The sequence below is a fragment of the Lycorma delicatula genome, chromosome 13 (assembly GCF_047948215.1).
Source record: "Lycorma delicatula isolate Av1 chromosome 13, ASM4794821v1, whole genome shotgun sequence".
Taxonomy (NCBI): domain Eukaryota; kingdom Metazoa; phylum Arthropoda; class Insecta; order Hemiptera; family Fulgoridae; genus Lycorma; species Lycorma delicatula.
This window is the reverse complement of record NC_134467.1, coordinates 19,317,768-19,334,334: the sequence shown is the minus strand read 5'-3', so window position 1 is coordinate 19,334,334 and position 16,567 is coordinate 19,317,768. Positions and strand designations below refer to the sequence as shown.

The 16,567-nt window shown below is 30.2% G+C and overlaps 1 protein-coding gene across 1 annotated transcript; it reads left to right on the top strand.

Moving 5' to 3' along the window:
* The first annotated feature begins 7,977 nt into the window (after positions 1-7,977).
* On the top strand, positions 7,978-16,252 carry LOC142333665 (uncharacterized). Its single transcript, XM_075381067.1, has 4 exons — positions 7,978-8,127; positions 9,413-9,676; positions 12,344-12,687; positions 16,099-16,252. The coding sequence occupies exons 1-4, from the start codon at positions 8,113-8,115 to the stop codon at positions 16,148-16,150; spliced, it is 675 nt and encodes a 224-aa protein (XP_075237182.1). The 5' UTR covers positions 7,978-8,112; the 3' UTR covers positions 16,151-16,252.
* Positions 16,253-16,567: the final 315 nt, after the last annotated feature.

Sequence of the window (16,567 nt, the reverse complement as noted above, 5' to 3'; positions counted from 1 at the left end):
ATTATTATTATACTCTGTATTGTTATTATATACTGTGTGTATGTAAAAGAAATATTTAAGGTAATAAGTTTACCTATACTTTACTTAAGGATAGTTGTATATAAATATCGCACAAGGAGATTTTGTGCAAAGCATTTGTCTTAACAAAACAATAATATGTAATAATGAATTTATGCATTATTTCTGTTTTTATGAATATGGTTATATAATTCTGATTTTCATTCTGTTAAAAAATAAAGTCCAATTTTCTTTTGGCAATTGTTTTGTCTTAACAAAACAATAATATGTAATAATGAATTTATGCATTATTTTTGTTTTTATGAATATGGTTATATAATTCTGATTTTCACTCTGTTAAAAATAAAGTCCAATTTTCTTTTGGCAAAAACGAGCTATGTGTAATTTTATTTTTGTAACTTTCCCCAACAGCAACATTAATGTAATATGTTCCACTGGAAAAATTATCATTGATCATTTATATAGAATGTATCACAAAGTTCTCCCCGGATTTTCATACGTATTCTACTCATGAAAATAATGGTAGAAGTTCATATTAATACATGTCCTAAAATTCTTCCTTTGCAAGTTACAGTTGCAGAAAGTTTTTGCTTATATTTCTGCTATTCCAGTGAAATGAGTTCATACTGAAACTTTTAGGATGTTAATTAAAGTGCAGAATTACTGATTTCTTATGGTTTTTGACTTGAAAAATCTTAATTACATTGTAATCCTAATTACAAATAGTTCCCACAACCATATCTGCAGTATTTTTTTTGTTGAGAAATCTGTGGTAAAAACCAATAAATCTGGGTATACAACCCTGTTTTTTATGTTTGACGTACAATAGTTTAGTTAAATGGAATGTAAACATGAAACTTTCAAAAAAAATTGTATATAATTTAACTCTGAACAAAATGGAGTAATAAACTGAACAAAACAAAGAAAAGTTAGAAAATTTTGAATTTTATTTAGAATCAGTACAGTAGATCAAAGTGGATTATACATAACAGATATTAATAAATGTTCAAAAATTGCCCGTTTATTTGGGATAGATTATCAAGGTATGGTATTATTTTACACTGTTTTGTAGAACACTTGGTTGAATTTGTTTAAACATTAATGTAGTTCCTACAGAGAGATATTATACCATATCTTCCATTTTATTAGTCATTTGGGGTAGATAATCACCCTATGAAGAAAGCCATCAGTGATCTTCAGCAGTTGAATCTGATGACTGTTAAGGTTAGTTTATGGTTTATTCCTTAGTAAATTATATATACTACTAGAGACTCGCCTCTCACCATTTTGATGAAATATGGAATATACCTACTTTATAAACTAAGTTATTTGTTACAATTGAAATTATAATTATAAGTTTGTATAGTTGATTGTTTAACTGAAGAAATTAATAAAGGTTTAAGTAATGTATATCTTAAGTAATTCTAAAAAAGAATAAATCTTTACATTAACTGATTAAATGAAGTTAGAGTACCATTATGAAATAAAATGTTGGATTTTCTCATGATAAGATGTATTTATGTTTTGTCAGTTTTCATTTGTTTTTCTTTTTATTGTAAATGAATATTGTGATTTAATAAAAAAATTTAACTTAATATAAATGATTTTTATGAAACAGAGACAAATAAATAAAAAGCAGGCACATGCATAAATATATGAATGACTCTACAATACCTAAAATCAAAGTACAAACCGCATACTAATCTTCCTATTTGATTAGCAAGTAACTGGTTGGCTGATATTACTTCTACCAATTTCCCTCTGGAGCAACCAATAGCATTGATCTGGTATCTTTCCCAAGGAAACTAATTAAACAATAATAATGCCTAATAGATATTGTAAAATTAAAGCCAAGTATTAATAAAAAAAAATACAAAGTTACAGGATATTTCAGGCTAATTAAGTGTGCATTTCCCACTCGCAAATTACACAACTATATCACTTATCTATTCCCAATTAAATGTAAATAAATTAAAAGCAAATTTCACACATCAACTACTCTCATTTTGCTGCACAGTCAGGTTGTACCTCCCAGGTCATAGCTTTATCTGCTTAAACCCTTTATTATTAAGTACCTTTATAAACAATGATGAGTGTACGTGCTAACTTGCTTGAGAATATCTAATAAAACTTCACAGTTAATGAAAAACCAATTTTTTCTTGACATTGACTTCTAGGATAGAAGTTCACACTGGCTCTGACTTCCCTACCATATCCAAAAAAAAGAATTAAAATTAAATTATCGGCTCGATTGGACCATCCCATCATGACAAAATTTATCCTATAGCTAGGTGAAAACATATTTAGTAAAATTTTCATGGTTGAGCACGACCTCAACAAAAGCTGGTTTTACTTAGAATTTTATCTGGTCTGATCTTTTTAATACGACTGCTCAAAAAGGAGTGTGATATATTTAGGGTGTATGTATGCATGTTTGTTCCACTGTAGCAGCTCAACAGCCGAACCAATTTAGATGTCTGACCTGATCTACACAGTCAGGTTGTACCTCGCAGGCTATAGCTTTATCTGCTTAAACCCTTTATTATTAAGTACCTCTATAAACAATGAAGAGTGTATATAGTGTTTGAATCCTTACATTACGGGAGTGTCACAGGATATATAAAACAAAGGAGGTATGAAAACTTCCATGTATTAATCAAAAATGAAAGAGACACATCAAAAATCAGTGTCTGGCTTGGACTGCACAAATATGTCATCATTCTATTTTTTTTCATGGAGCACACTGTGACAGGATGCATGTACCTTAACATCCTTGAGTACTTTGCTGGTCCTCAGATTCCTGCAGGCTTCAATTTCCAACAAGACGATGCTCCACTATACTTTAACTGAGATTTTACCGTGTTCTTGGAACAACACTATCTTCAAATGTTGGACTGGATAAGGAGGTCCAACTGCACAGCAAACTAGACATTTTAGCTTGGGGAAAAGTTTTGTGTACCAAAGAAAATTCAAGATTTAGATGATTTAAAACAGAGGATTATTGAAGCTATTGGTCTAATAATACCACAGATGCTCCTAAATACACCTGGCAAAAGTTAGATCTTCGTCTGTCAAAATATTTACCAAGCTATAAGTGCTACACTCATTGAACTTGTTTGACTAATCTACATTAAAACTTGGTGAGTTGCTGTGCTTATTAAAATAAAATTAATTAAATTATATTAATTGGTTCTCTTAATATAAACTGTTTCTTTTAGATATCTTTAGCCCAGATTCTCTGTACATATATTAAATAGTCTACATTATATTTATTAAAAAATCTAAATTAAAAATAATATTTTGTTTATTGTGATTAAATAATTTCAAAATTATCCTCTACTGAGAGGAAAAAAATCAGTATAATAGATTGTTCTTGACAGAATAGATTACATTATATTAACAGATATGAGATAACCTCATATCTCAGGAGTGGTCGAACTGAGACTGTACAAGACTACACTTCATTTACACTCATACATATCATCCTCTGAAGTAATACCTACACATTGATCTTAGCCAAGAGGCCGAGAAGCGATCTGAAGTAATACCTGAATGGGGTAAGTATTACCTGAAAGTAATTCCTGAAATTCGAAGACTAAACAGGGAAAAGAAAAAAATGTATAACTAACAAATATTCGGTTTGAATTCTTAAAATCGAACGTTTGTTTGCAGAGATAACAGAGCATCCCATTGCACCCACCAAAACAGTGCCACAGGGGCACCACAAGATGGCGGACGATGGCGGTGGTTGGCCGTCTTGGATTGTAAAATCAGTGGCTCGTCACAGCCATATTGGAATTTCCCTTTTCCTCTGTGGGAATTTTCCTTTTCCCCTAGCGTGATATTTGAAATTCCTCAGTGATACCAACTTGAGTAATATATTCGCTTTGAATATTATTTCTAATAATTAATTCAAAGTTTGGTACCGCTGAGGAACAGCTGTTGTGTGTAGCGGTCGGTTTTAATTAAATAAATAATATTTGATGTGAATAAAAAACTTGGTTGGCTATGATTCGAACCCGTTCATGACGGGACGCGTATAAATGGCGCCTTCAACCAGTCCGGCTACAGTTGCTCCATGACATAATGAGTGAAAATTGTTCTACATAAACGGTGAATTTTAACGTCACATCAGTTTGTACACACACACACACACACCTACACCCTTTTCTTATCTTTTTCCTGTTTAGCCTCCGGTAACTACCGTTTAGATAATACTTCTGAGGATGATGTGTATTAGTGTGAATTGAAGTGTAGTCTTGTACATTTTCAGTTCGACCATACATGAGAAGTGTGGTTAATTGAAATCCAACCACCAAAGAACACCGGTATCCACGATCTAGTATTCAAATCCGCGTAAAAATAGCTGGCTTTACTAGGACTTGAACGCTGGAACTCTCGACTTCCAAATCAGCTGATTTGGGAAGACGCGTTCACCACTAGACCAACCCGGTGGCTACACACCTACACCCACCCGCCAGTGCAGACACGTGCTTGCATAAAACTTAACGTGTAACCGATTTCAATTCGTTAACCTTTTCGGTAAACGTCTTCCCGATAATCGTTACTATAAATCCGATAACCTTTCGCACAGAATCAATACGTCTTTGTAACCGTTCAATGTGCGATTCGTCTTTGCGATTCTATCGTCTAACTTGTTTAACTTTTTATCCAAATGCCGAGGAAGCCGTAATACTCGATAACTCCTTCCATGACCGTTGCTCAACCGCGAATGCGAGGTCAAAGATAACTTTCTTAGTCCTCTTTATTATATCACCGTAGACGTGGTGGGGCTAACACCCACCACTTTTAATTCTACAAATCCATCATCATAATTATGTACATGAAACGTTATGTTAGGTAATGAGATATTGGTATTAGTAGCGTTTACTATTTGTAACATTGCTACCGTCGCTGAAGGTAATGATGATGATGATGATGATGATGATGATGTAACATTCACTACTGTTTTCTTCAATGCGGTTTTGTCAATATCATCATTTAACATTATGTTAGGTAATGATAAACTCGTATTAGCGACGTTAACCATTGCTTTTTCTGAAGGTAACGATGCTGTGATGTTGCTAACATTGTCAGCAGACTTATTTTTTGATGATATGATAACTCCTTCCATGATCGTTGCTCAACTGTGAATGCGTGGTCAAAGATAACTTCCTTAGTCCACTTTCTTATATCACCGTAGACGTAGTGGGGGTAATCCCCTCCACTTTTTCTTCTACAAATCCATCATCATTATGTAAATTTAACGTTATGTTAACGTAGTAACATTGTCATCATCATTACGTAAATGTAACATTATGTTAACGTAGTAACATCATCATTATGTACATGTAACGTTATGTTAACGTAGTAACATCAGTCATCATCATCATCATGTATATGTAACGTTATGATATCATAGTAATGATGTAAGATTCATTCATTCATGATGTCCATTGCATTTTCTGAAGGTAACAATGCTGTGATGTTGATAACAGTTTCAGCAGACTTATTTTTTGATGATGATGATAATGATACGGTAGTATAAAAAATGGGCAACACTTTCACCGTTGATCAATTACACCATATTAACGGAATGTTATCTGGCGATGATGCAGAAAAAACCACTCTACATCGTATCAGTTCCATCATTGTACACTTATCATATTCTATATTCAGTAGCGGACTCAATAGCTTTAACTCTTTCCCAAGCGCTATCAGCTAATTTTGGTCAAAAACCATAAGAAATTACTAATTCTGCCGCTTAAATAACATACTAAAAGTTTCAGTATGAACTCATTTCACTGCAGTAGCAGAAATCCAAGCAAAAACATTCAGTAGCTGTAATTTGCAAAGGAAAAATTTTATGACCTGCGTTTATATGAACTTCTACCATTATATTCATGAATATAATAGGTATAAAAACCCGAGGAGAGCTTCATGATACATTCTGTATAAATGATCAATGTTAATTTTTCCAGTGGAACATATTACATTAATGTTGCTGTTTTAAGTTGTTTAAGCTGTTCTGGAAATGGCGCAGAAATATTGAAATACTTCACATAAGGAAAACCTGTTTGAATCGTAACAGATTTGTTAGATGGTGTGCCGGTTAGGTCTGTGTTAATGCAAGACACAGCCACAACGGCTGTGTCCAAATCATAAAAATTTAACCAAAAGTTTTTATTTTGATAGGAACGTAAAAATCAGATTATACCGATCATGTTAACATAAAATAAATCATAAATATAAAAACAGATTATAAAATAAAATATAGATGTGTTGAAAGTCCATTTTGATTAATACAAAAGTATGAAATAATGTTAAGGTAAAATGTAAAAAATTACTATAAAATAATTCACAATTTAGAACCCGGTATTAAATATTATATGGAGTACATATCTAAAAATTCATATTTATGTTGAACAGGATGAATATTTTTTGTAATCGGTATTTAAAAATTCATCAACAGAATAATATTGTTTTTATAGATAAAAATTTTTTAATTAAATTTTAAATGAGTTTGAAACTTTTTTCAATGTTTTGGCAATTTATTAAAAATGCTACAGAAGCAAAGAGCCTTATGTTGCTTCTAATGGTTCATATTGTCTTTTTGAGAGAGTTCCAAAAGATGATCTACTTTAAACAAGAATATTTTATAATAAAGATGTTAGCACTTTATTAAGGCGCTTAGATAAACTGTACTGCTTGATGTTATTACAAATGAAATCAATTTGATCATCCCGTAAGAACTTGTCATCTAATAAAACATCCAGAAATTTCCCTTTATGGGCAACAGAAATACTACTGTTATCATTAACAGGAATTCTATCCACACGATCAGTAATATTATATCTATCTGAGAAGCAGAATGCAAGTTTTATCCATATTTAAGTAAGATATTTACAGTACATTCAGTGTATAAGTTTTTGAACTGCTACCATACAATTTTTAATTCCTTTTAAATAATTATCTTAGATATAAACACAGTTGTGGTGTCTCCAAAAAGGGTTCCAAGTAATGACTCAAGATTTTTAGGCAGGTTTTAATAAACAGTACCAAAAGCAAGGGAATGAATATATTTCACTGAGGCACTGAGGCTTACATCTTGAAGTACACTTCAATTAATGTATCTACAAATTTTTTTAAAAAGTTGGCCTCTTTACTGATGAATCTTGTTTGTCTAAGATGGAATAATCAAATTTAGCCATGTATTTAGTTTCTGTTGTCAATGTCTTACCACTTTTCAATGTCAAGCGGAAATTAACCTCTCATCAAAAGTAAAGCTTTAAGCAAGTTTGTGAAGTTGGTTACCATGTTCATCAATCATTATTCATAAAGGTATGGTGTACAGATGTTTAATGATATAAAAACTGCTCAAGTTTTGTTTAGAATAATTATAACCTGACCATGAAGTACAATCATAGGAGTTCATCCCTGAATTTGATTTGAATTTATTTACATTGAATTAGGAATTAGAACTAAGTGCATGATTTAGTTAAGGATGTGCTGATGACAGCAGATGCACAATTGAATGGCTTAATGGGTACTTTAAGCTTTAAATTAGTAAAATTATTTGAAATAGGTACTAGATTGATCAGTTCTTGTACATGATATGCTTGTAGTGATCGTACATGATGAAATTACCAGATGACTTAAGCTGAGATGATATCGATAATGTGCTTTTAGTTCTGATGCATGTATGCATGTTCAATTATTCTCATACATGCATGTTGTGGATGTATTATAATATTTCATTTAAGCTTAATATTTATTGCTTAAATTACAACAATAAATAACCTTTAGTAATGAATTGTGTCGTAACATACAGTTTAGAATAAATTTTTGTGTTAGTATATAAACAAAATATGAAAGTGAAGATTGTAATTGTTAAAAGATTATTCTTAAGAAAAAAACAAGTAAAAACTGTCGAGACATAAATTTTTCTCATTATGGAAAATTACTTTATCATCACATAAATAAACTATACTAATATATACCTCGTTACTGCTGCTACACTTAATCAGTTAATACGAAGTTTTATTCGTTTATGAAATAAAATTTTATAAGTTGATAAAACAAAAAAAAATAAATATGTGGCGAATACAGGTAACTTTGATTATTGATTGTTTTTCAAATTAATTTATTTAGGTGATAATTACTAATCAATTAAGATATTCTTGGTTTGATTTTGTTTTATAAAAAGAAGTTTTTTCATTTATAGTAGTTCAAAATATTTTTCAATTTATTTTATTGATTATTGAAGTTAAATATATTACATTATTTTGGAGTTGTGTAGATATTAGTACAGTATAAGTATGTAATAAGAATAGAAAAGAATTTTTTCCTGGCTAATAATATTTTTTATAACCAGATACTTTATGAAGTTACCAAATGATGAATTAAAGTGAGCACAAGATTTTAGTTTCTACAGAATTAACTAGTGTTTATTTATACAGTCAGATATTTTACTTTAGATTAATTTTTTTGCAAAAAATGTTATCTATGCACAGTGAGTGACAAAAAACATAATTTGTAATATTTTCTAGTCAAAAATATTATTTCCTAAACTTAAAAGTCGAGGAAAGTAACTGCATTTCAATAAACTATAAAAAAATTCATATCTATATGAAAATAGATGATTTTTTATGCAATAATTTAATTAAAATTAATTTCAAAATATTCATAAACAGTACAAAGATATTTTTATAATTGGTGGCAGCACAAGCATAAGACTCCTGTACTTGTAATGCTAGCATCTATTAAAATCTAAATATATTATTTTCTGTTAAGTATCACAGTAAACGTCTGTTAAATTAAAAAAAAAAAAAAAGTTAATAAATTTTTTATAATATTTATTGGTATTAAATATATTGTGATTCCACTTAGAGAAAAAAGATTTTAAAACAGAAAAGAGATCAAAATAAATGTGACAAAAGGACTTACAGTGCTCACTAAAAATGACTTTCAAAAATCTACCAACAATGGAAACATCACGAGGATAAATGTGATACATTTATCCTCGTATTAATGAATCAGCTCCTTTTATAAAAATTACTTAAGAAATTGTATTAACATGACTCATTAAAAGCACATTTAAACAATCTTAATTTTTTGTAGTTTATAGCATTCTGTGATGAAGACTGACAAAAAAAAATTATGATTTGATTAAAAATATACTATTCCTTGAAATTCATGATTTTAACCATTTGTTTTTAAAAAAATCATTCAGATGAAATCAAGAACCCTTTCTAATGTGGAGGTACAAAAGATAAGACAAAAGAAGCACTCATCTTCCTTATATTACATCTAAAAAAAAACAAAGTTAAAGAAATATATTTTTCTTCAACCTATAAAAAATGATATATAATGTTGCTTTTTTCTTTTGTAATAGGTCTTACTGATGTATTTCATATTAACAACAATGCTTGTTGGATCGAATAATGTCTGCAAGAAATATAGAAATGGAATTCATAAAGAAAATGAAAATAGAAATTATGGTTATACAGATAAACAAACAATTCAATCATATAGTAATATGTACTGTGAGAAGTTTGGCAAGAAACCAGAACGTCGTATTTATAATATCGCAACATGCTCGTTATCAACAGACAAGTATTTAAAATTAGTTGGTGATACTGAAGACGATATAAATATGGTAACTATAACCCATGTTTTTCAATAAAAAAAACTTTGAAATACATCTATAACTATTTGACTTGTCATAATTTAAATATATCATACTTAAAAGGATTCATAAATACAAGTTCCTTGCAAATCGTTTTAAAAGCACAGCAAAACTTAGATGGAAATTATTTGGATGTTAATATGTGTGTGTTCAGTGAACTACTCGACTGATTTTCACATTACTTCTATATATGGGGCATTGATGCCATTAAATTTTCAGATTAAAAGATCAATGGGGGTGAGACTGTAGAGCAAGGTCCCCGCAATATCTCAAGATTTCGCCTAATTAATGTCATATTTTTCTTAGGCATATTTGTTAAAAATTAAAAAATAACAATAACTGCAAAAAAACTTTTTTCAAAATCGCACCCTCACACTAAAAAATGCTCTAAACTTTGAAGCTTTGTTGTGAAAAAACCACACAACGAAAAATATCGTTGTGGTTTTTAACTAAATTGAGAGCCCCAAATCCCAGCAAGCGGCCAGACCTAACAAAAAGTCATGCACTTTTTAACATTTTTCTTGTTTCTCTTTATTATTGTAATCAAGACTACTATAAAAAAATATTTTTTTATAAAATTGAACTTGAGTCCTACTTTAGGGTTTATGCAAAAAGTAACAAACATGATTATGTGAGATATCAGTTTGTACATTTATTGATTCTACTATTTAAAGTTGTTGAAATAGAAGTTTTTTTTTTTAAATTTGCGGTTTTAACCTCAGCCAATAATTAATTAAAATCTTATCTAACAAGATTTTTTGAGTATGTCTTTAATATGTTAATAATATTTTATTTATAAATAGCCATGTAAAGGGAACCTCCTACAACTGTGTTGTCAACTTTGTTTTTTATATTTATCATTATATTAAAGAATACATTGCAACAGTGTTTGTTAACGAAAAGTATATTTAAAAAAAAAAAATACATTATTCTCGACAGAATTAATTATTGTGGCAAGTACTTCTAAAGCAACTGTTCTCAACCTTTTTTTTATCTACCATTCATGAGAATTTAAAATCAGTAGCACACCAGTAAAATACTTCATATGTAATATGACATTAAGATAGCAATAGTTATATCTCAGAATGGTAAAGCAATAAAAATTAAATTATTTTTTTAAAGTAGCTGTTTATTTTATAAAAAAGATCATACTCTACTATTATTTTATTTATTAAAAAAATTATTTTTCCAAAAACTGTTATTTATTTTACAAAGAAATGTTATGTTATATATTTACTTATGTTACTGATAAGAAATTTTTCAAGAAAAAAATTCAGTGACAAGGATAGTTCTGCCTTGCTGAAACAAGTGAAGAGATATTTGGCTCAGTTGAACTTAATTTTAAGTGCAAATTTGGGTCATGGTTCAGTTTATTACAAAATTTATTTTTTATTGCCATCATAGCTGAAAATGCCGGTTTCAAAAAAAAGCGTGGTAGAAATTTGAATTAAAAATAACAATGCTTTTCTAGATAGTGATGGATATTCGCTTTTAATCTTTACCTAAAATTAACATTTAACATAGTTCTTTAAAGTTTATGTTTTTTTGTCCGAGTTTCAGGAATGATATTCAGTATGAAAGAGTTTCAATCTGCAGGAATTCAGAATAGTCTTCTTTAAAATTTCTTCACAAGGTTTAGCGAACGTTTGTTTCAATTTTCAAAATTGGAAAAGACTCCAGGTTTTAATTTAAAACACTATTATTCTTTATTTGACATTTTTTTAATAATGCTTTTATTTTTTTATCTATTTAAAAGTTGTTTCTAAGTTGTTTCAAGTTGTTTCTTCTTGCAAACTTCACTAAAAAAAAATTTAATTTATCTCATTTAAGGAATTGAAAATATCTGATAAGTTAGCTAATCTTGTAATTTGCAGCTTGTCTGTAATATCAATAACAACAGTACCTCTGAATTTAACTCAAATGTTCTACTTAGTATTTTTCCATTAGAAAGCCATCTCACCTACGTACATTGCAGTAACAGTGTTATTATAAAAAATTGGTGTCATTACTTTTCAGGATTTGATTTTCATCACTAATAAAAGATTGTTTAAAATAATTTAAATAATTAAATATAATTTTATTACTGTTAATATTAAATTTATCATAAATATCTCTAACTTATCAATAAAATATTTCTTTCTCTGTTATAATTATTTTGAATATTAATTTTAGTTTTATCATTACATTTTTAGACATTAAAAAATAAATATTCTAATACAACTAAAAAACAAATATGTACAAATTCACAAAAAAAAAAAATGAAGTACTTGCACAGATTAGGAAAATTAATTTCATTAATACTCATCAGAAGTTATTACATGATGGCAGAATAAAATCCAATGTATGGCAGTTAATGGAATCTCCTTTGGGCCAGTTATAAACATTCAACAGATAATATTCATTTACTGTAACTGTAAAAAGTGATTTTCAAATTGTTACAGAATACCACAACTTTTATTTTTTGAACAGTGTTGCCATTTTTCTCATATAGATTTGATAAACACCTTTGATACAATTTACTTTACAGTTGTCTTATTATTTTTTTATCGATTATGTGAATTTTTTCTAGGATTTTATTATACTATTGTATGCATAATTTTAAGTATTGTGTATGATTTCTTTTTTTTATTATTGTAGTTTGCAGAATCATGTGTGCGGAAAGGATTTAAATGGCATGATTGCATTAACGTAATGCTTTTTTTGGAAAAAAGATGCTGGGATATGCATAATGCTACCATTCTTATTGATTTAGTAACAGATCTTAGCATGTTATGGTATATAGTAATACACACAAATATGAGCGTACATTATGCAGCAATTTTAAGGCTGAGAAATTTTCAGCCTCATTACTGTATAAATGACATTCTTGTGAATTCGACTATTCGAGATACAATTTTTGATCAGTTTTATTACAGCTGGTTTAAAAATCAACCAAATGCTAAAGGATGTAACTGTAATAAAGTTATAAATTTATATAACAGGTATGAAGTGTTTTTCTTTCAATATTTATTTTTATTATTATTATTTATTTTTTAAGGCTCAGCTTCTGAAGCCATTAGATTTATTTATTTATTAATGTATACTAGATTACAGAGAGTAACAGCACAGTGACATGATGTCAATACGTGTATATATATTAGCAAAAATGTTACATTAAACACTTCTATTACTTCTAGTTAAAAAACATGGAAACAAACATGTAAGAGCATATGAATTAGCTCTCACCTACTCCAATGTGCATGCACATATACACAGACGTAAACATGTACATGCATATATACACATCATATTTTTATAAATTTTAAATGTTTAAAAACATTACAGCATGAGGTGAAAAGGGTCTCATGCAGTTTTGTTTATGAATGAAATAAAACCTAAAACAAAATAAAACTTAAAAACTATTTTTAAATGTCACTGCATAAGTAAAAATCCTTATGCAGTGATGTACAATACATAACAATTAGATACAACAACCAGCAACATAAGAATAAAAAAAAGTTTAACTAGTATTTGACTACAAGTATTTAAACGTCCTTTTGCTATTTTCATGACACAGAATAAATATTATAATCATTTAAGGATGTAAAGACCCCTTACAAGCAATTAAAATTACAGCACAAGATAATGAATTATAAAACCACTAATGTTATTCTATAAATCAACTTTCCTGTAGAAAACATTTTTGTAACAATTCTTTTCTTTTCATAGGTAATTTGAAAGTTTGTTTTTTATGTACAACTTTTATTTCAAATCTACATGGGTTTACTCCTCTATTATGCGTTCCTCACTGAGAATAATATCCTGATTTGTAACAAAGGTCTTTCTGCTCTTAATAAGAGATACATTTGCATGTTCTGTAGGATCTCTGGGTAAGCGTATCATGGTTTTTTCGACAAGAGAGAGCATCATCATTTTTTCATCTGATCTGAATTTTATTTACTGTTTAATTTGATTGTCAAGGACCACCATTCTCTGTGGACTACAATTTCAATACACCTCATTTTATAATTTTTGTTATTGTACATTCTTAAAACTTAAAATAGTGTCCATGATTTATCTAGTTGCTGCTTTTCTAGCAGCCAAATTTCCATTGGATTTTGGCATATTCTAGCTTCCATATTATTACATAAATCTGACCGTTTTCATTTAAGACTACTAATGTATCTTGTAAGTTACAAATTAATTTATCAAATTTAAAATCATTATTTAAGTTATTAATAACACTTAGCGAGTCAGAACACTACAAGAATCTTTAATTTGGAAAAAACGAATGAACTGAGGTGTATGATGTTTTGTGTACAATTTGGCTGTAAACACACTAGCAACCTTTGCTAAGATCCAATACAAAAATCTATTGCCAACAACAAAAGAATACCTAACTCGTCTTCGGTCTTGGATCCACAATAATTTTTGTAATCATCAATATGGCACTTCAAGGTTTTTTTATGATTAAACCTTAACACTGAATAAAAAAAAATGTCCTGTATAGGGTGCTGATAAAAACACTGCTCATTAGTCTGTTCCCATAAGAAAAAATTGCATGATTTTTCCTTTTCCAAAATCATGTGCAATTTCGCCTTTCAAGTTCTGCCACGGTCTTCATACATTGAACACTCCTCCATTATGTATTTTACAGTGACAGGAGTACTATAATTAAAATACGTAAATCTTCTGGCTCCTGTAAATAGATACATCTATATTTTCCTTGTTTTGACGAGGTGGGGAATACCATTTGCATACGTCTCTGAGGTGGCAGTGTCTGGCTCACAATAGTTCCACTAGATGTTATTATGGTGTGTATGTATACCTTCCACCTACCAACTGAACCTAGCCACCATACTAACTCCTCCCTGCAATCAAGCTTTACTCGGCCGCCAGGGGTGCCTTCAAGTTCAGGAGGTCCAGAGTTCCTGTGCCTCATCATAGCCAACCATCTTTACAAGCACAAAAAAATGATGATGTCACAGGGAGCTGTCCATCACCAATTGCTCTCTGATCTCTATCTTTACCTCAGCAGAGGGGTTTTTCCATCAATCTGTCAGTTATCCATCAATCTCATTGTTGATCTTTTGCACATCCTGGCTGCTGCTCGGATAACTTGGGCCTGTCCCATCATGACTGGTTAAAATGTCCTTCTTCTACACTCCTTGTCTTTGGTTTACAGTACCTGTGTGACAGACTTATCTATTGCCTTCCGGTTGTTGAAAGACGCTAACATATGCGGCAGTAAAGTCTCAGGTTTCAGTTGATTGACCTACCAGCCTGAGTTCTGCGTATTCCACTGCTGACTTTGAAACAGTGTGTGTTCCACTGCATCCTGTAAACCGCAGTACTTGCACTAACAAGAGCCAAAATTGTCGCTACCAAGTTTATTACATCTCGGCAGAAGAGGAACAGATCTCTCTGGTGGTGATCCTATGGGCAGTAAGAAGAAGCTGGACAGTTCCAGTTTTGTCTTTTGTGTTGAAGGAGTAGGAACCTCTATTAAGAAAATGTTAATGTATCTACATAGGAGACAAGAGGAACCGGTGAAGGTGAGCATGACACATCTGAACTTGGCATTGGAGAAGCAACAAATGGTGCAGATTGGAGTGAAGAGATCAACACCACCGGTCACTGAAAGTAGGATGGTGGTGTCAGGGCGGCAGGCAGGTCCTATGATGACCTGCTCCGCACACGTAGGCCACAGTGTCTCGTGAGGAGGCTAGCAAGGACCTCTTTTTGAGGAGGAGAAACAAAGAGGAATTGCATATTCGAGTTAAAGGTACTCAGAATGATGAGGAACTGACAGTAGTGGTAAAAGAAAAGATGGTCAACTTGCAAGTCGACCTTAAATCGCGAGGCAGAAGGACAGTTGTCCACATCAAAGACGTGGACCTTAAGACGACTGAGCAAGAGATTAAGGACACTATTGGCTAGACATTGGGGAATGGTGAGGAATTTAAAATTACCTCGATGAGGTTGGTGTATGGTGAAATCAGGAATGTCACAATTATCACCTCGTTCCAGGCGGCTCGAAAACTAATTGAGAATCGGATCTGGATCGGGTAGGTCCATTGCAGGGCCCTATATGTGAAGATGATCATTGTTACAAATGCTAGGGTTCAGGACATAAAGTAATAAGTATATAAGTAATACTACTGTTACTATAAGGAGTAGAAGTAATACTACTTGTTCTATTCTTTTCTTAATTATTCTAAGTAAATTGGAAGTAATGCAATATCAAACTTTATAGTATATTAGTTCTAGAACCTATTTATTTCAAGTATCCGATCTAAAATGTTTCCATGAAATTAAAACAAAATAAAATTTATAAAAGTATAAGTATTTAGTAAATTTCTTTTATGTGTGTGACTTTTCATTTATTTATTGTTGTTGTTGTTGTTGTTTAGTGCGGACTCATCTGAAGAGAGAGTTAAGCTTTTGGAAAGTGAATGCTTATAAAAATGTTCACTAGTAATCATTGGACTGTTTAAATGAAAATTATTATTACCAGTAAGGAATGAAATGTGTTACTTAAAGACAAATAAATAATATTGCTACTAATTAAGCTTAAATTTAATTTTCACCTATTCTGGTCTATTAAGAATATATAAATATATATATACAAAATCTAATTAATTATAAAAAAATTATATATTATAAATATAGTAAATTATAAAAATAGAACACTTATGGTCTGGAACGCTATCAAAGTTTTCAATTCATTAGCTGTTTAAAGTTATAAATTACACATCTATTGCATTAGCTTATCATACTTTTTAATTTAAAATTAAAAGCTCCTTTGTATATAACGGTGTGAAAGTGAGTTATAATAAATTAAATTATATTTTTTGATGCAATGGTTCGTTAATATTTTTA

Coding starts and splice junctions, on each gene's coding strand:
- LOC142333665 (XM_075381067.1), top strand. Junction 9,677..12,343: donor CTGAAGACGATATAAATATG/GTAACTATAACC, acceptor TTATTATTGTAG/TTTGCAGAATCATGTGTGCG. Junction 12,688..16,098: donor GTTATAAATTTATATAACAG/GTATGAAGTGTT, acceptor GTTGTTGTTTAG/TGCGGACTCATCTGAAGAGA.